The sequence below is a fragment of the Ursus arctos genome, unplaced genomic scaffold (assembly GCF_023065955.2).
Source record: "Ursus arctos isolate Adak ecotype North America unplaced genomic scaffold, UrsArc2.0 scaffold_12, whole genome shotgun sequence".
Taxonomy (NCBI): Eukaryota; Metazoa; Chordata; class Mammalia; order Carnivora; family Ursidae; genus Ursus; species Ursus arctos.
Genome location: NW_026622786.1, coordinates 4,723,530 through 4,743,751, shown reverse-complemented (window position 1 = coordinate 4,743,751; position 20,222 = coordinate 4,723,530). Strand labels below are relative to the sequence as shown.

Here is a 20,222-nt window from a genome sequence, read left to right as displayed (position 1 = left end):
TCTTTAGAAAAAAAGGTCAGTATGAAATCATTTGATTATACTAGCAATAGCTAACATTTAAAATGCATCTATGCTCTTTTGTATGGTCATATTAGAGTTAAATATATTTTCACATCTGTTATAACTGCTATTACAAAGGAAAAATACTATTGTCGTATTTTCTAAGAGCTATACAAAGAACAATTTTTTTTCTCCAGGGAATTGGTGGAAACCAATATAAGATTTCAGTTATTCACAAAATGTATAAACAGGAGAGGCCTTTTCAGCTTTAATTTTTGAAGTCTGGAATGCTGGCACTTCCCAGTTAGGTAACAGTTCATTCCTGTAATCTGGCCCCGAGCTGCTGCTTAGTACAGGTCTAACGCAGCAGACATGACTTCTTTTTAGGCTTCTTCTTTTCCACTGGTGTTTTTCTATTTATCTGTTTTGACCAGGTCATAAAATATCTCATTAATGTTGATTTTGACTTTGCGAAAGATTCTTTTTTTTAATTAATTTATTTTTTATACTAATTTTTATTTTGTTATGTTAGTCACCATACAGTATATCCTTAGTTTTTTGATGTAATGTTCCATGATTCATTATTTGCGTATAACACCCAGTACACCATGCAATATGTGCCCTCCTTAATACCCATCACCGGCCTATCCTAATCCCCCACCCCCCTCCCCTCTGAAGCCCTCAGTTTGTTTCCCAGAGTCCATAGTCTCTCGTGGTTCATTCCCCTTTCTGTTTACCCCCCCTTCATTCTTCCCTTCCTTCTCCTACCGATCTTCCTATTTCTTATGCTCCATAAATTAGTGAAACCATATGATAATTGTCTTTCTCTGCTTGACTTATTTCACTTTGCATAATCTCCTCCAGTCCCGTCCATGTTGCTGCAAATGTTGTATAATCATTCTTTCTGATGGCTGAGTAATATTCCATTGTATATATGGACTACATCTTCTTAATCCAGTCATCTGTTGAAGGGCATCTCGGCTTCTCCCACAATTTAGCTATTGTGGACAATGCTGCTATGAACATTGGGGTGCATATGGCCCTTCTCTTCACTACGTCTGTATCTTTGGGGTAAATACCCAGTAGTGCAATTTTGCAAACGATTCTAAAAAGGGACAGTCACACCAGTGTCATTCTAAATTCTGACCAATTCTTTGCCAACTATTCCTTCATCATCCAGGTCACATTTATTGCCAGCCAAAATCATTGAAACATCTTCTGTGCCCTTTACCCATCAAATGGTCCTATAAGTCATTAAATGTGGGCTGAGCTATAATAGAATATGCTTGTGCAAATCCTAAGGCCGTTCTTCATATACAAATCCCTCATCACTGTAAATTTCTCTGTCCTGCTGTGTCCAGGATTTCAGGCATACACTTCTGGCAATCCATTTCAACTTGTCTTCTGTAAAGACAGAAGAATCTTCTGTCTTTGGGTCATATTTTGGGTTTAGGAATCTTCTATCATTGGGTCATATTTTTCAACAAAAATTCCGGGAAAAAACTGAACTGTCAGAGTAGACTTCCCATGCCTCCTAAACCAAGGGCCATTGGCTTATACTCATGCATCATGTGGTCTGTTTAAATACTGAGAGTCTACTCAGTGCCACTGAAGGTGCAGTGAGACACACACTGTTATATACAGGGTAACCACTCTCTGACCCAGTTATCCCTCTTCTGGGAATCTGTCCTCCCCTGTCCCACCCAGGTCCGGGCCTCCTCCTGCCTCCTCTCCGTGATGGCTCCTGCTCTGGCGCTGCACAGTGGTGGCAACAGCAGCCGCACCTCCAGAGCACATTCACCTAATATTTAATGTTCCAGTTCCTATCCAGGATACATTACATTAGGTAGTTTATTTTGTTGCTCAGATTGTTTTGCCTTTGGCCATTGAGACCAATGGCTTCAGTTGGCTTCTGTATCCCTTTGAAATACACCTATCAGTTTGCCTTTTGAGCACTTTCTTACTTTCTGGCACAACAAGAGTGTGTGTGTGTGTGTGTGTGTGTGTGTGTGTGTGTGTGTAATATAATGGGAAATGATAAAATATAATGGGAAAGTGATAAAACCTTTCAACATAATTAGAAAAGCAAGGCCTGGTAAATTAATGAATATTAGTACACAATCATCAGCAACTAGGGCTTTGTATCTTGAGTTGTTTTTAGTTCATTTCCTATTCATATCTTACTTTTAGCTTGGTTTAGAAGTTAACCAATGATTTTTTTTGTAACCTTGCATATTGTAAGTAAAATGAGAGAGTCAATGAATTTAGAATGACATACTTTTTACTTAAAGAGAAAACCGATACTTATTGATATTGTATTATCAAAGGATTGTCCATTCAATAAGCTTACATGTTAAAAGAGGCAAATTTATATGTTAAAAGAAGAAAATGAAAAAGAAGCAAGCAACCTTTAATTTACTTGAACTAGAGTAATCTGAAGATTGTAAGATAGTAGGTCTATTTTTATAGATGATAAATCATCAGTATCAGAAGTTTTAGGGATGGAAAAAGACCTAAGAAGTAATACCATTTCTAATTCTCAAAAGGCATTTCCGTGGTAAATTAGGCCCAATGGCATGGAAATGTGCAAATAGTTCAACGTTTAGGAAGAAGTTGTAGTTCTCACATTTCTGGTTCTCCTATGTTTATTAAAACTGGGGCAGACAGTACTTTCTAATTTGTTCCTTTACTTGTTCACATTTATTCTTTTGTAAATATAGGCAGCAGTGTATATTTACCAGGTTTGTAAATATAAACCTGGCTAGTACATCCAGTATCATTCCATATGAAATTTGGTGGGCCCAACTTAACACTTACTTAACTTTGTGAGACAAAAACAGAACAAAGGTTCTACAGATGAGAAAAAGGAATCAACAACAGTCCTAGGACATAAGTGGAAGTCCCTGCTTTTCATTTAATTTGCTCTGTTTTTCAGAACTACATTGTATGACATTAAAAGAACTGTTATAAGCAGAATGTCCCTATTTTATTTATGTATGTATTTATGTATTTATTTATTTATTATTTTTAGGGAGGGGGAGGGGAGAGGGAGAGGGAGAAGGAGAATCTTTTTTTTAAATAATAATATTTTTTTATTATGTTAGTCACCATACAGTACATCCCTAGTTTTTTATGTAAAGTTCCATGATTCATTATTTGTATATAACACCCAGTGCACCGTGCAATACGTGCCCTCCTTAACACCCATCACCAGCCTATCCCATTCCCTCCCCCCCCCGAAGCCCTCAGTTTGTTTCCCAGTGTCCATAGTCTCTCATGGTTCATTCCCACTTCTGTTTACCCCCCCCTTTCTTCTTCCCTTTCTTCTCCTACCGATCTTCCTACTTCTTATGTTCCATAAATGAGTGAAACCATATGATAATTGTTTTTCTTTGCTTTACTTATTTTGCTTAGCATTATCTCCTCCAGTCCCGTCCATGTTGCAGCAAATGTTGAGAAATCGTTCTTTTTGATGGCTGAGTAATATTCCATTGTATATACAGACCACATCTTCTTAATCCAGTCATCTGTTGAAGGGCATCTCGGCTCCTTCCACAATTTAGCTACTGTGCACAATGCTGCTATGAACATTGGGGTGCATATGGCCCTTCTCTTCACTATGTCTGTGTCTTTGGGGTAAATACCCAGTAGTGCAATTGCTGGATCATAGGGTAGCTCAATTTTTAACTTTTTAAGGGATCTCCACACTGTTTTCCAGAGTGGCTGTACCAACTTGCATTCCCGCCAACAATGTAGGAGGGATCCCCTTTCTCCACATCCTCTCCAACAATTGTTGTTTCCTGCCTTGTCCATTTTTGCCATTCTAACTGGCATAAGGTGGTATCTCAGTGTGGTTTTGATTTAAATTTCCCTGATGGCTAATGATTTTGAATATTTTTTCATGTGTTAGGGGAAGGAGAATCTTAAGCAGGCTTCACACCCAGCGTGTGAGCCTGCTGCAGGATCTCACAACCCTGAGATCGTGACCTGAGCCAAAATTAAAAGTTGGACGCTCAACCAAATGAGCCACCCAGGCACCCCTCAATCCTGTTTTAATACAAACATGACCTCTTTGACTATGTACTACTTAGACTCTGTGTGTGAGGGAGTAGAGAGGAGAGAGTAGGAGTAAGGGATGACAAATCAAATCATATCCGTAGGCCATATACCAAAAGTTGGCAGCTACAGATCTAAGACAGTCTTATTGGATCCTATTATGGGAACTAAGAGATCAAAAGAAGACAAGACAGCCAGCTTAAAATCCCAAATTTTTTAACCAAGTTGAACCTATTGGCAGATGCTAGATTATTAGAACAACTCATGAGCCTAGAAAGCTGAAGATAGTTTTCTCATTGAAAAAATAAAGACATGTTGTTTAGGGGAAAAGAGTGAAAAGGACCAGGTATCAGACACACTAGTGAATAGCTAGTTGAAATAAAATGGTTAAGTGTTTATATATCTTATCTTAGATGTATATAACTATTATTTCTCTTATCTCTCAGGAGATATACATTTAGTTACAGTATTAAAAACAAACAAAAGATTAAGCTCCTAACAGAAAACCAGATCCTGTCAGATGCAGAATACATGGAGTCACCCATTTCTTATACAAATATTGACTTATGCTCCCCACCATTATATTTGATAAATGACAACAAACATTTATTAAACACATACCACATGTTAAGAAGTATACTAAGGACAAACAAAGATGACTAAAAGAATACCTGAGCTCATAGTTCAGGGGTTACTAAAAGAAAAAGTGATGGGTCATAAAAGGAAGGGAGGGAAATTAATATGAATGAAAAGTTAGAATCTTACTGTAGGGAAGAGGACAGAGGATTAATGCTTTGGCAAAAGAAAGAAAAGTAGATTCCTAAGCAATGTGAAGCTGAGAGTTGTTCAATCTCATCAGATTCTTAAGGCATCTGTAGATCCAGTTTTCCAAAGAAAACTAGGGCAGTGACAAATGGGACAGCTAAAAGTAGGTCATAATTATAGCAAAGAAAGCAACAGCCAGCATAAACCTGGCCATTGTTATTGTTGAAGTCGTGGAGTTACTGCTTTCAGTTGCTCTAGTCATCAATGGCTTCCTGATACGATCATCTGTGGTGAGGATAGCTTTTCGGGCTCCATCCCATTTTCCAGGGCCTTGAAGACGATACTGGATTGGAGTGCAGGGTCCCCAAAATAGCTGTACTGCCAGTTTGGGGTCAGTGAAGGCCAGAGATAGTAGATTGGGCCTGACACCCACCAGATCAGCAAGTTCTTCCATGGTATCTATATAGTCTCCTTGAATGGTATGACGTTGGCTCTCCACATACCTGAAGCAGAGAAGACAAAAGCCATGGCCTATCAACAAGTCAATCAATCAATCAATTATTCAGTGCTTCTGAGTGCCTGTTATTGGCTCCATATTTGGCTAGGAGCTGTAGAAAGAAAAAGAAGACATTGTCTCCAACCTTAAGGATCTTATATAATCTACTGGAGGATAGAAGATAGATACGCATGAAGCAGAAAAGAATATAAGACTTTTGGTATATTGTGTGGTTTTAGATTGCTAAATAGAAATGTTAGAAGAGGGTAGTTAAAATAGAGCATTAAGTCCTTGAAGAATGTGGAGGATATAACTGATAGCAAACAGCAAAGTGTTACAAGTCGGGGGAGCAGCAGAATGAAGGAATAAAATAGCAATGAGTATGCAATATGAGAATGGAATATCTATGGGTGCTACTGAGAGTAAAGGAGGCATGTTTTAGAAAACAGGAATGAATAGAGAGAGGCGAATATAACATATCCAGATACAGAGGACTCTGATGTTACGAGAGGACTTGCCACAAAAATTCTCAAGTTTGGGATCTTCAGTTGTTTATGAGGGTAGTGGTAGTGGGGTCCACAGAGCAGGACTTCCCAGGGCCAGTGCTAATTTGGAATACTGAAAGAAGGGGGAGGATGACTTATCCCACTAGAGGAAGTGGCCCTCCAAACAGAGTCAGATGGAGTGATTATACTAAGTGCAGATTTGAAGAGCTAAAACTTTTTAGGGGGGAAATGTGGTAACAGATACTTGTGGAAGGAATAGGATTTAGAGAGCTAACTGGTAAATTTTTACCTCCTATAAGGAAAATAAAATAAAGAATAGTAGGACAGAAAGAAAGAGAAAAGCCAAGTCAAACTAATTGAGATTAGGTGGGATAACTTGAGGAATCCAAAAACAAGGACAGGAAAAAATTAGAGAAAATAAATTTGAGGTAGAATTGGTGAGATGGAAATCTAGAGGAACTACCAGATGGTCAAATTGCAATTTATTGAAATGGGACTAGTGTTATAAAAATGGGACTAGACAGGAAAGAATTTGAGTGCTTCCCCTTGGCTTAAGGGTCTGTAGGCATGCATTTATCCTATAGTAATGAGTCAAGAGCTGAGTATTCATGAAGGTTTCACAAGGATTCACTATACTAGCCTTGTAGGGTTGTTGCAAGGATTAAATAAACTCATGCATATAATATACTTTGTGTACATAGATGACCCTCAATAAAGGTTATTGGAAACTGCTCACAGTCAGAAGGTAGTTAGACAAAAATAAGTCAAAGGAAAGTTGAAATAGGATAGTTTACTGCCGGAAAACCAAGGAAAGAAAGCACTCTAAGAAGGAAGAGACGTTTAGAAGCACCAAACTCAGGAGTGAGAAGAAAAATGAAGTTGGTTATGGTTATGGTTAAGGATGGAAGTTACAATGCAGGAGGCTTAGGAGAGAGAAAAGGGTGAGAATTTAGAGAATATACTGTAGAAATTTGTCAGTGAAAGTTAGGAGGGGAACAGCAGAGTACCTGGAAAGGATATCAGGATTAATAAAAACTTTCTCCTCTTCCCAGATAGGGGAGAGTATGCTAGTATAATCAATTAAAGAAGACCACCTCTTTGGCCCTGGAATGATTATACCTCTGACTTTTCCACAAAAATTTAGGATCTTACTGTCATCAACTTCCACTTTATCCAAATAAAAATCATCCAGTGAATAAACTCAAGTTCTGAAATTCAGATTGCTAAATTACCATGTTCACCCAAGCACTAAGGAACTAGCTCATGTTACCACCTTCCCAAATTACAAAGACTGTTCGTACTGTGAGCCTCTGTGACCTGGGTGTGCTGTCACATGATGACAGACAGCAAAGTAGCCTAATCTGATTTGTAAATCTACCTACAGATTTGTAACTGGACTATATCTTCCTCCATTAATTAATTCATTGACACCCTTTCTTTGTCTGGCAGCTTCACTAGCATTTCAAGTAATTCTACCAAAATTAATATACCTGATTTTCTCTCCATGTGCTTTTTCCTACTTGACTTTTCTTTAGGTTCTAATCATAGGATTTTAAATGCTTTTCTCTCCTTTTCCATGTATATCCAAACCACTTGGTGCTATTTCTCCATTTTATTGTCACAAACTATTACTTCCCTTCCCTTCAAAATATAATCTAAATCCTTACCATAACACAAGGAAGATTAAATATAATATAATAGGGGCACGTGGGTGGCACAGTTGGTTGAGTGTCTGACTCTTGGTTTTGGCTCAGTTCTGATCTCAGGGTTGTGAGATTGAGCCCTGAGTTGGGCTCCACCTGCAGGGTGGAGTCTGCTTAAGACTCTCTCCCTCTCACTTTGCCCCTCCCTGCTGTGTGCACGAGCGCCCACGCGCTTTCTTTCTCATATAAATAAAATTAATAAATGTACATCACTCTAATTAAGAAAAATTACATACCTCCTGGAGAATTTCTTACCTTTTAGCGATTTCCTCTTGAACCTTAGCTATTTCTGCTTTCATTTCACTTTGTGAGGGCAATGTCTTTAGCCCTAAAGAGGAAAATCAAAATTTTAAGTGTAAAATTACCTCCCTGGGAACAATAATCCTATTAACAATCACTATGCAATGGAGAACTCAAAGAAATACAGGGTAATTTTCTGTACCCAAGGAGGTTATAATTCACTAGATCACCTTACCCCATCATCACCACAGTATGACATTAACAGCAGTAACTTACTCTATTCTACCTTGTCTTTGGAAGATATTTCTCCTATTCTGCCTTCTAACCAACAACATCTTCCTAATTGGGAAATGAAATAATGGACATGAGGAAATAATAAATGGTCTTAAAAGTATATGAAAAATAAGGAAGTAAAAGGGCAGCCTGCGGGAACCACACACACATTTGTACTCTTTGTAACAAACAGACTTTACGCCACAGGGTGAGAAGGAAAAATAAATTATTGATCCCATTTATGCCTAAAGTCCTAAAGATAAGCTTTTTCCTGTTCTGCTTGGATTCTTCACAATTTCAGAGGCAGCCCAGTCCATCTTGAAATGGCAATAGCTGACCAAAAAAAAAAAAAAAGTTGGCGTGTTTGTTTTTAATGTTAAGCTGATTTTGTGCAGCCCTCAAAGTTTCACTCCTTGGATCTGGTTCAACCCTTTGAAGTGATACTGAACAAATCAGATCCTTCTGCCAGGGGACATTCTTCAAACCTTTGAAGGGAACTCTCATATCTCCCCTCCATCTTCTCTTCTCTAGGTAAACCCCTCAGGCTCCTTCAGTTGTACTTAAAATGTCACGTTTTCAAATCCCTCAAATCTCTCTCCTTTTCATGCACCCCAATTTCACTTTTAAAATATGGGGTGGGGGCGGGGGTAACAGGGTGACGGGTATTAAGGAGGGCATGTGTTGTGATGAGCACTGGGTGTCATATATAACTAACGAATCATTGAACACTACATCAGAAACTAATGATGTACTATACAGTGGCTAACTGAACATAATAAAAATAAAATAAAATATGTCTTTGGGAAAAATAAAATAAAATATATCTTTGGGTATGTGCTGACCAGTTTAGATAAGAACAATTTAAGTCCTTAGTGAAGAACAGTTGTAAGTTCTAGGACATTATAATTCTAATGATGCTAGAGATAAGCCTTTTAGAAGCCATATCATTCTCCTGACTCATATTGAGCCTACTATCCCAAACCCAAAATTTTTTCACATGTTCTCTTGGCCAAAACTGAGAGAGGGTATATAAAAGGGGGAAAGTAGAAATTTGAGAGGTTGAATCTTATACATTCTGGACTAGTCTTTCACCAGGTCTTAATTTTTGGCTGAAATCAAATCACACCATTTCTATATTTGCTTTTCTCTATAATGAAAGATTACATTCTTTTGCTTCACAAATACGTATCAGTTGTCTAAAATCTAGATGAGTGGATTCTAGTCTGGACTTCCCATTGGAATCAATGAAGGAATATTTACTCAGAGATCTCATGTCTGCCCCACTTAGATTTATTAAATAAATATCACCAGGCAAAGTATACCTATTTTGGGAAAATTTCCCAGGAGATTCTAATATATATCTACAGTTATAAGTCATTACTTTATATTCACTCAAAAATAATTTTTGTAGCACTAATTTTATGCCAAGCACTGTTACAGTCATACATGCTGTTTAGCTATTTAAAAGCAAGAACATAAACATAATTAAACATACCACTAAGTAGTTAAGTAATCAACTTGCATGGACACTTACCTTTAAATACTTGAGTGACCCAGCGTCCTTGCAGCTCTGAAATGGGCATAATGGCACCCAAGGGCTGGATCAAGCCTATGATTGCAAGAGTTGGTTTTTCCAGGTTAGGAGGGAAGACTTTTTTATATAGGGATATCTTGTTTTTGACTACTTGGACAGAATCTTCAAGAAAAGGGAAGGCAAAAGTATAGCCTGTGGCAAAGATAACAGCATCAATGTTGTCCTCCCTGGAGCCATCTTCAAATATGGCAGCTGTATCTGTGAATTCCTTCACATTTCCTTTCACCTTAACCAAGCCAGACAGTATACGATTTGGCAGGTCATCATTCACTGTTGGATGTTGACTCAGAGCTCTGTAAGTGGTGATAAAGATCAGAAGAAGGAGAAATGAGAGAAAGAAAAAGAGGTATCCATAACATGTAAGTAAAATTCTACTTTGATGGAGGTGGTTAAACAATATGCTAATGGTCTCCCTGTTGGTCTATCCATGAAATTTGGGAAAGGTCTAACGTATACCAGCTTGGCACTGAAAGAGAAGACAGGGGTGCCTGTGTGGCTCAGATGATTAAGCATCTGTCTTCGGCTCAGGTCATGATCTCAGAGTCCTGGGATCAGGCCCTGTGGCTGGCTCCCTGCTCAATGGGGAGTCTGCTTCCTCCTCTGCTCCTCCCCTTTGTGCACTCTCTCTTTCTCTCTCTAATAAATAAATAAAATCTTTAAAAAAGAAAGAAAGAAAGAGAAGACATTGGAGAAGTAAAAGAAGAATGGTCTTATTTCTCAGGGAATAGCAGTAATATTCTCAGTGATATGATAAGGCCAGAGGTCTATAGATTCTATCCACAGATCAATAGGTCTGGAGAACTGGGCTATCTGCATTCTATTGAGTTTCATTTCTAGTTTCAAAGGCCCAAGAGCTAGAATTAGACCATCATTTTCCAAACTATATAATAAATTACATGTATATAGTAATTTATAGTTCTAAATTGATTCTATGTACATTCACTTATTTGAGTCTCATACAAACCCAATAAAGGAGGGAGAACAGGTGTCATCCAAGTTTAGAGATGAGGAAACTGAGGCCTAAAGAAGTTAAGTGGCTTGCCCAAGGTTACACAGACTAGGATTTTAGAATTTATGTCAAAATGGTTTTCTATAAATTCCCTTGGGAGCCTCTGGGTCTGTTAAGTAGTATTTCCTAGAGATAGCATAGGATAAGGGTGCCACAAAAATAGGGTTTCCAGTGTCTTGGACATTTCTAAAAATCAGCCTGGATCCTTGGGCCCTTAGTTAATAGGCTCTGAGAATTCTCACCACATCATGGTCAGACAGAGCTGGCCTAGCCTCAGGAACATGGCATTACTGTTACTGGTCTATTGCAGTTAGTTATGCTTTGACTCTAACCTTTAGGTACAGATTCTGTTCTTATTATGCCCTCATGATTTCATCTTTCTCTCTAAACTTACTGCTTTTCACAAACAGTACCACCATCTATATAGTTGCCTAAGCCACAAAACTGAGTCTTATATCTGGTCACATGGACTTTTTCCTTTCTCCACTTAATATCCCCAGAATAGTTTTATCTATTCTCTATCTTACCTAGATATTACAATTGTCTTTAGGGCCTCCTGCTCCAGCCCCCTTCAGTCTATCTTCTACATCATTTTTGGAGTGGTTGTTCCAAAATGTATTTATTATTAGGTCACTCACTTGCTTAAAATCTTTCAATGGCTCTGGACTGTCTTCATTCCAAACGTTTTGTTTAGCAGAGTATACAAAGGTTTTAATATATCTGTCCAGTGAGGCTGGAGATATACTCAATCACTCTTTCATCTTTGCCATTTTATTATAGTCCAGCCAAACCAGACTACATGCAAGTCCCAAAGCAAAATGTATTTTTCACTATTCTAAGACCTTGTACTTATAATTTGAATGCTGTTAGCCTGTGTGAACAGTCCTTATTCTTGTGCCTTGGCCATCACTTCCCCACCCCCATTGTGGCAACATACCTGTGTTTAGGCTTTAGGCCAAACATTTCGTGGTCAAACCTTTGGTTCATCTTTTTCTCCAAAAAACTGTTTACTAATGATTGACCACAAATCTTCGAAAGAAAATAATGATATCGAGTAGAGAATAACACATCAAAAGGATATCCGTAGTCTGCTACACGATTCAGGATCCAAGCCCCTCTCCTGGTGCTGAGGAAAACCTGGGGCATGGGGAAAAAATTGTTTGCTTTTGTCACTCTCTGCTCATAATCCTTTAATAGAGCCCTGCTCCTTCAAGATTAAGTTCAAACTCATTTGTCTGTCTTTTTAGTCCCTGCACATCTTTCTTTATTTCCTGTAATTTTCCTTTTCAAACACTAAGAATACAATTAAATTAGTACACTCACTGACCAAGAATGTGTGTTTCTCTCATCCACCACCGCATTTCTGTTTAATGTCATTATGCCTTCTTGAAAAGCCACCTATCCTCTTAATTCTCCAAAGCCTTCTTATTGTTAAGATCCAGATTAAGTGTGCCTCCTCCGTAAGACACCACTGACCATTCTGCCTGACAATTTTCTCTCTGTTCTTTGAGCTTCTCTAGCACTTAACCTGTCCAACTCATTTAAAATCAAGGAGCAGTAGAACTGAAAGCTATTGGACATCATTTAATTTAAAACCCTCAGTCTCTTTTGCCTTTGATATTATTTGCATTATTATAAAAAAACACTGTTATTTATCACTTATATTGATATTAAACTTTTTACGCTCTTATTTCTGTCTCTGCAAATGTGTTTCCTCCAGGGTGGGAGGTATAGCATTGACATCTTTCTGTCTCCCCAACATATCATCATCATTGCTTCCATTTTTTGAGAATTGTGACCTGTAAGTCACTGTGCCAGGTCCTTTATCTATATTCTTACTTAATAAATACAACAACCTCTTGAAATATGTATTATTATCCCCATTTTATGGATGAGAAGCGTGGAGAAAATGAGTAACTTGCCTGAAATCATACAGTTAGTAAGTGGCAGAGTTGAATTTCCAACCCAGGTCTGATGACCCCAAAGCCTGTGCTTGAAGAAGTGTTTCATTGATTATTGAATGGAAAAACTGCAGATCACTAGTAGAACAACAGGAAGCTGGTCAGTCTTTATGTGTCCTCTGCTGGCTAAAGCCAATGTTCAGAGCTGATAAAGTTTTGACATTCAATTACCTGGCGAAAGTATCACTTTCTCTACAAAACTCTTGGAGATAATTTCCAGAATTGTAAGGTACATAAGTACCTGCTTTATGGTCTTTTGTCTATAAACTCTCATATAAAAAGGTGACCACTCTACAGAGGGATAATAATGTATTTCACTCATACGTTCTCACTGATGGTAACCTTACACACTCTGATGATTAAGCACCGTTAAAAGAGCATGCATGAGAGAAATCATATGATAGTTGATTTCCGGGGATGTACTGTATGGTGACTAACATAATATAATAAAATCATTAAAAAAAAAAAAAGAAGGGGGAATGAACCATGAGAGACTGTGGACTCTGGGAAACAAACTGAGGGCTTCAGAGGGAAGGAGGGTGGGGGATTGGGATAGGCCGGTGATGGGTATTAAGGAGGGCACATGTTGCATATGGAGCACTGGGTGTTATATGCAAATAATGAATCATGGAACATTACATCAAAAACTAAGGATGTACTGTATGGTGACTAACAATAAAAAATTATTATTAAAAAAAAGAGAGCATGCACGGTCTTAGGAATCGCACAGCTTTGTGTGCAGTCTGTATAACTTTTGTTACATAAGTATGTGAGTAAATGCTCAGAGTCTCAAAAGATTCCCTATGTATAAAGTAGTGACAGTAATACATCACAGGGCTATTGTGAGAATTAAATAGTGTTTTTGCAAAGGGTGGGGCATATAGTAAACATTCAATAAATGCTTAATGGCTGTCGTCATACTTCTCATTTCAGTTTTCCATCTATACCTTGTTTTAAGCAAACACTGTATTTACAAATTTGGATTTATAAGAAAAAAATGTAAGGAAAGTTGTTTTATAGGATATAGGTGTTTTCTCCTCACAAAAGCATTATAGCACAAAACTTATTATACCAAAACTTCCTTGATATACTGAAACTTATATGTCCATTTAAATTTTTTGATCTACAAACAAATTCTAATAAATAGAATTTAATATGTAAAGCAAAAAGTTAGAACCTGGCAATTGAGTTTCTTTGGCTTGCATTAGTGGTGGGCTGGTGTTGCCCCTGCCACGCAGACATGGTTGTGCTGTGTGTTGTCCGCAGGCTTTCTCAGACACAGCCATCTTATCTCCATCCACTCTGGGTGCTTTGTTCTTTGGCAGTCTACAATTCCTCAGTGCATGGAAGGCCCAGCTCCCTTTCTGACCATTCGATAAGCCAGTGATATTAAAGAAGACTCATGTTTTGGGCCACCATCATATACCTTCACAATCTTTTATCACAACATCTATACATATTTTTACCCTTTTTTTGTTTATATACCTATTTCCTGATAAATCTTGTTGAATTAATATATGGGGTAACATGAAATTACTTTTGTGGTGATGGGGATAATACTAAGAAGTGTTATTGAATGGAGTTTCTGGGTAAAGGTCATTTAACAAAGCTTTGGCATTAAACTTCTATTTAAAAAAAATTTTTTAAACATATTTATGGAGAAACACAGCTTAATTAAAGTTACTGGAAAATGACCAGACACTTACCTATTGCCAATAAAGTTATTCAGTAAAGACATGAATAACAAGATATAAAATGACATGTCTTTTTCTAGTAATTTATAATGAAGACATTTTCTTTCCAGCTCAAAATCTATGATACGAAAAACAAAACAGCTCAGGTCTGGTTGTTGTTGTTGTTGTTGTTGTTGTTGTTGTTTAACACTGGAGTGCAAAATCAGAACCCAAAAAAACAAAACAAAACAAACTCTAGGACATAGAAATTGCTTTAGAGTGAATGTCATTCTGATACCTGACTGTATGCAAAGGCTGGGTGAACTTCTTGCACATGCTACAGCATGGATACTTTTCATACTGATATCCACGTTGTCTTTGGAAAGATTAGACTGTTTCTATTTTCCATTTGGGGAGTGAAGAGGAAAATTCCCCCACCATCCTATGAGTGCAAAGCCTTCTGCTAAACGAGTGTGCTTTCCTTCATATGAGAGTGTGGCACTTCCACTAGCCTAAACAGGAGCCACACTCTGAATGCTGCATTTGATCAAGCTCCCGAAGCAACTGTTTGGTCTTCAAAGTCCGAGGCATACTCAGAAGAGACAGCTGATTCGGTTCATTGGGATTCTTTAGTGTGAGGTAAACTGAATGATGGGAATCTAACAGGGAACGTTGGCTCAATCATATCATTATCATAATGTTGCCAACTGAGGCAATGGAGCCAAGCCCTGTGTTTGCCATTGGCACTGATGGGCCATGTGCAGAGGTATTCATACTCTATGTGGGGTCTACATACAGCTTCCTTGATGAAGCAAAGTAAATAATTTACTGATTCAAACCTGCTTGGCTGTGTGGCAAATTTCCACAGCCAGATCCCCTCCAGAATTCCCAATGCCAATTATAATGACTCTCTTTCCAGTGAAAATTTCTGGATTCTTATAGTCTCTGCTGTGGAAGTACTGTCCTTTGAACTTCTCAATTCCTGCAAGAGAAGGAAAAATATCGGATGAGGTTTATCTGCTATCATTTGTCAAACTATTCATTTTGCTGGCAAGTGTGTAGAGTTTAAGCACACATCTCCAAATGGTCTCCCTTTACTCACCTGCATGCTTGCCTTTCTGAATATTTTTGCCTATTTTCTTTTCTCATAGTCTCAGAGCAGAACCTTGTGGCTTCCTTATCATGGATAGTCTGCTTACCTCAGGATCTGTTTGTATTTTGGACTTGTAGACTCCCAAATCTAAACTGCTGCAGAAAACTTCCTTTCTCTTTTGTCTTTTCATCTTTAAATACCTACTTACATTTCAATTGGAGTACGTATGTTTTCATATGCTCTAGAGTATACTAGAGTGTTTTTTTTTTTTCAAAATGAAAATCCAGGTCAAAAACTATAATTCAGTTCTTTAAGTTTTTATGAAACTCAATATTTGTTTCCTTGATTGCTGAAAAGGTCCTTTTTCAACCTAATACAGATCAACCCCATGTTCTTTCTTTTGATCCTTAGAAAAACTAAGGTTGTTGTGAAACCAGAGATAGAGCCCTCTAATTTTTCTCTAGTCTCCAAAATTAATGTTATTTCTACCTCCCAAATGGCAGTAATCAAAGTTGTCCCAACATCTTTCAGGGGAACATGTAGAATTAGGATAAGCCTTATCTCATCCTTAGGTAGGAATCACTCAGGCCACAATCCTCCCATTCCTCAGAGATCAGGTCACAGGCGTGGTTCAAGGGTTTCTTTCCTTGTAGGCTACTCACCAGGAAAGCTTTCCAAAGGTAAGTGAGCATTGGTGTGATGGCCAGTGCAAACCATGACTCCATCAAAGACATTTACCTCCTTTTCCCCTTCAGATTCTGTGACTACCTCCCATTGGCCTGAAGTGGAGAAATCAGGCTGCTTCTTCACACTGCACACAGTGGTCTGAAAAGAAAAGTGATAGCTACAGGAGACTAACCACAGCCAATACAGTGGACATTTTCCCTGACATGACTCTCTTTGCAGAGTGATATCACATAATAGAGCTCATGTAGGGATATTTGATTTTTATATTACACACATAAGAACTTTGTTGTCTGGGGCTGTGGTCAGAGTGAGAAAACTCTCATGAGGCAGGCTAAATAAAATAGTTGGCAGATTAATGTTGCACTCTCCTCTGCTTCTAGAAAAGTGCAAATTACTCATTCTCTTAGACCATGCCCTAAGATGTCATGCAACACTTGAATAGAACTTGGGTTTCTCCTCTGCTTCTAAGGCAGTCCATGCCCTAAATACCTATTCCTCCCCTGGCCCCCAGACATCCTGGGACCCTCCAATATCTTTTTACCCCAAATCCTGTTCTCACTGTCTAGGCTTAAACTTGTGACTGAGTCCTAGGACTCTGTTAGAGTTTAAGAACATCTCATTGGCTCATATTTTATGTATGAACTTTTGTGGTTCCTCTCTTTGGCTCCCATAAATGCCCATTTTACAAGTAATTATAAAGAAAGAGGCTGCAAGATGAGATAGTCAGTGGTATAATTTTTAGGTTTAAAAAATGGGTTATTCTATCCAGCCTAAGGAAACGTTAAGAATGTATTCCTATGTGGTTCTAGGGTTTCTGACCATAATGTCTTGGTGGACTCCTAGAGATACCACCTCTGTATAACCCTGGCCATCCTGCACTATTTAGAGTTCTTCTCTTTAAGTTTCTTGTTTTTACACAGGCTTATTCCCCTGCATGGGTCACCCTTTTATTCCTTCTTCATTTGGCAGATTCCTACTTACCTTTCAACATTTAGCTCTTACATATTATCTCCTCTAAGAAAACTTCCCTGGTGCCTATTGTCTCATGCCCTGAATGGTTAAGCACCCTTCCTCTGAGCTAACAATATATAAATCTCTATGGCATTTATTACCCTGTAAGTCTTTACTTTTAAATTTATAGAAATTTTTTTCTTCATTTTTATATCTTCTTAACTAGGCTATGAAATCATTGATTTTTTTTTTTGTCTTTGTATCTCCAGTGATTAGTATGGTAACAAACTTGTTAAATGTGTTTAACAACAAGTGAAGGGAAGTCACTGGACTATAAATGACTTACTTTGTTAGTTGTCACTGGATATTACCACTTTATTATCATCGTTAAATAGAAAAAGTCATGATTTAGCAGAATGATCAGAAGGTAGAAGGGAGGTGGGGGTGGGGAATTAGATGCAGGTGGTCAAGCGGTACAAATTCTAGTTATAAGATAAATAAGTACTGTGGATATAATAATATATAACATGATGACTATAGATAATACTGCTGTATGGTATATGTGAAAGTTGTTAAGAGAGTCGATCCTAATATTCTCATCACAAGGGGACAAAAAAGTAAAAGATTTAGGCTTTTTGCCAGCTGTCAGAAATATGTGTTCTTCTGTGGCCAGGGTTAAAGATGATAGAAAAATCAGGCACCTGGATGGCTCAGTCAGTTAAGCATCTGCCTTTGGCTCAGGTTGTGATCCCAGGGTCCTAGGATTGAGTCCTGCTTCGGGCTCCTTGCTCCATGGGGAGCCTGCTTCTCCCTCTGTTTCTGTCTCTCATGAATAAATAAAATAAAATCTTTGAAAAAAAAGATGATAGAAAAATCATGGAAGTCTTAACAACAGGAACCATTGAAGTGATCTGATATAATCATCTTGTTTTACGAACAAGAAAATTTTTACAAACAAAAAAACAAGAGACATCAAAGTTGAGGAACTTAACTTCTCTGAAGTCACAAGTTGATTAGTGGTAGAGCAAAGACTAGAAGTCAAGTTTTTGTTCCCCATTTCAGTGTTCTTCTCTTTATACCAGAGTTAACTTTTTGGCTTCCTCAATAACTTCCCAATAACTGCTTCACTGGGTTGTTTGTGATCACATAAAAGTAATGCATTGGTGTGATGTGAGAAGCACTGGGTGTTATACGCAACTGACAAATTGTTGAACACTATATCTGAGACTGAGAATATGTTGGCTAATTGAATTTAAATTAAAAAATGCATTGGCAAGTACTTCAGAAAGTATAAAAGGTCTAAGCAGTGCAGATAAGTTGTGGTGGATCCAGAGGTTTTAAGTTTCCATACCTGTCAGTTCCCTTCTCTAACTGGGAAAACACTTCCCCTCATTTGTTTTATTGCAAAACATTCTGGCAGGTGGCTTCTAGGATCTGCAGCCAAAATATACAGAAAAATGACCTTTCCATGAATGTATTCCAGGCACAGAGAAGACAAAAGAATGGAGTCTTTGTCTGGATAGGATAGATATATGGACCTATTAAACCAGTCTTTACACGTAAGCACTGGTAAATGAAGCCACATTATTCATTTATTTGACACGTAAGCACTGGTAAATGAAGCCACATTATTCATTTATTTGACAAACAACTTCAAACACAAAGACAACCACAAAATTCCCTACCTTAAATCGAATATACTTTAAAAGATCAAATTCTTTGGCATACATCCTGAAATACTTGAGGACCTGGGAGTTGTGCATGAAGTTAGGATAATGATCTGGGATGGGATAGTCACTGAAGCACATCATCTCCTTAGATGTGTTGATGATCACCGATTTGTAAATACTGGCCCTTCCTTCTTCAGGATTTTCCTGCATTAAATAAGAAGCATTCATAGCAACTTGAGAATTACTTCATGGTTTATTAACAGTCAATAAACATTCAAAAAAGTTTTCTGAAAGAAATGTCGATTAAAAAAAGTTATATAGACACACAATTCTCCACATCTCCCAGTATTTGTGTCCTTGTGTTGTCTCTTCCCTTTGAATCTGAGTTGTCTTTGTGACTTGCTTTTGACTAATAGCATGCAGTTGGAATGATACTGAATAGCTTCTAAGACAGTCCTAAGTAGTCTTGCAACTTCTGCCCTCTGTCTCTTAGAAAGCTTGATCTGGTAGAACTCAGCAGATAGGTAAGAAGTCCGACTACCTTAAGTCACCATTCTGTGAGTAAGCCCAAGTCAGACCCATGAAGAGAATGTTTGGGATAGAGAGATGTTCAGCCCCCAGAAATTTGATTTATCCCAGCTGAAGTTCTAAACATGTGAACAAAGAGACCATAGCAGATGTACAGTCTCAGCTGTCACCTAATTGCAATGACATGAGACTCCAAGTGAGAACTGCTCATCTAAATAATGGTCTTATAAATATTTTATATATTTCAAAGCCTAGGTGAGTTTCAAGGGTTGTTGTACACTGGTAAGACTGCTCTCCAGGAAACATTGTACTAACTTCCATTCTGTCCAGCATACATTCCCATATTTATTACCTCATTTTTACTCATTTAAAAGACTAGTACTCAGTGTTAGCACAAACAGAAACTTATGAAATGGGAATGTATGCTGGAGAGAGTGAAGTTAGTACAATGTTTTCTGGAGAGCAATGTGGCAAGTATATGAAAACCCTTGAAACTTAGCGTTTTTAAGAAATATTCAGCATAGTAGACAAATTTATGTTAAATTATGTTAATGATAGTATTATTTATAGAAAAGAAATAAGCTAAGTGCCTATGATATTGTGACTTATAAGAAATATATATTGGTCATTCAGATAACCAAAATATTTCTCTCATATGTATTTGGGCTTTGTATATATTTTGCATATATATGTGGACTTGCCTACAGTTTGTGACTCAAAGCTCCCCAAACCCTTGGAATTTCCTAAGGGTTAAGAATAATAAAGATGTCTTTTGTTGCGTTAATGAGGTGACTTTCAGAAACTACTTAAGGATAGGGGCTGATTAGCCAAAGGAGCCAACCAAGGGGCACCTGGGTGGCTCTGTCAGTTAAGCGGTCCACTCTTGATTTTGGCTCAGGTAGTGATCTCAGGGTTGTGAGACTGAGCCCCGCATTGGACTCCCTGCTCAACAGGGAGTCTGCTAGAGATTATTTCTCTCCCTCTCCTTCTGCCCCCCCCCCCACCATGCACGTTCTC

General features: G+C 37.9%; 1 protein-coding gene across 3 annotated transcripts in view; it reads right to left on the bottom strand.

Annotated features, from left to right (window-relative positions):
* Positions 1-3,068: 3,068 nt before the first annotated feature.
* Positions 3,069-20,222, bottom strand: part of FMO5 (flavin containing dimethylaniline monoxygenase 5) — a 31,576-nt gene continuing 14,422 nt past the window's right edge. For all 3 annotated transcript variants that reach the window (XM_048215806.2, XM_048215807.2, XM_048215808.2), the window contains exons 3-9: positions 18,693-18,881; positions 16,032-16,194; positions 15,116-15,258; positions 11,580-11,779; positions 9,574-9,926; positions 7,782-7,854; positions 3,069-5,324 (exon numbers count right to left, since the gene is read on the bottom strand). In XM_048215806.2, the coding sequence (XP_048071763.2) occupies positions 4,979-5,324; positions 7,782-7,854; positions 9,574-9,926; positions 11,580-11,779; positions 15,116-15,258; positions 16,032-16,194; positions 18,693-18,881 (1,467 nt within the window). In that variant the 3' untranslated portion in view covers positions 3,069-4,978. The remainder of the gene's footprint in view (positions 5,325-7,781; positions 7,855-9,573; positions 9,927-11,579; positions 11,780-15,115; positions 15,259-16,031; positions 16,195-18,692; positions 18,882-20,222) is intronic.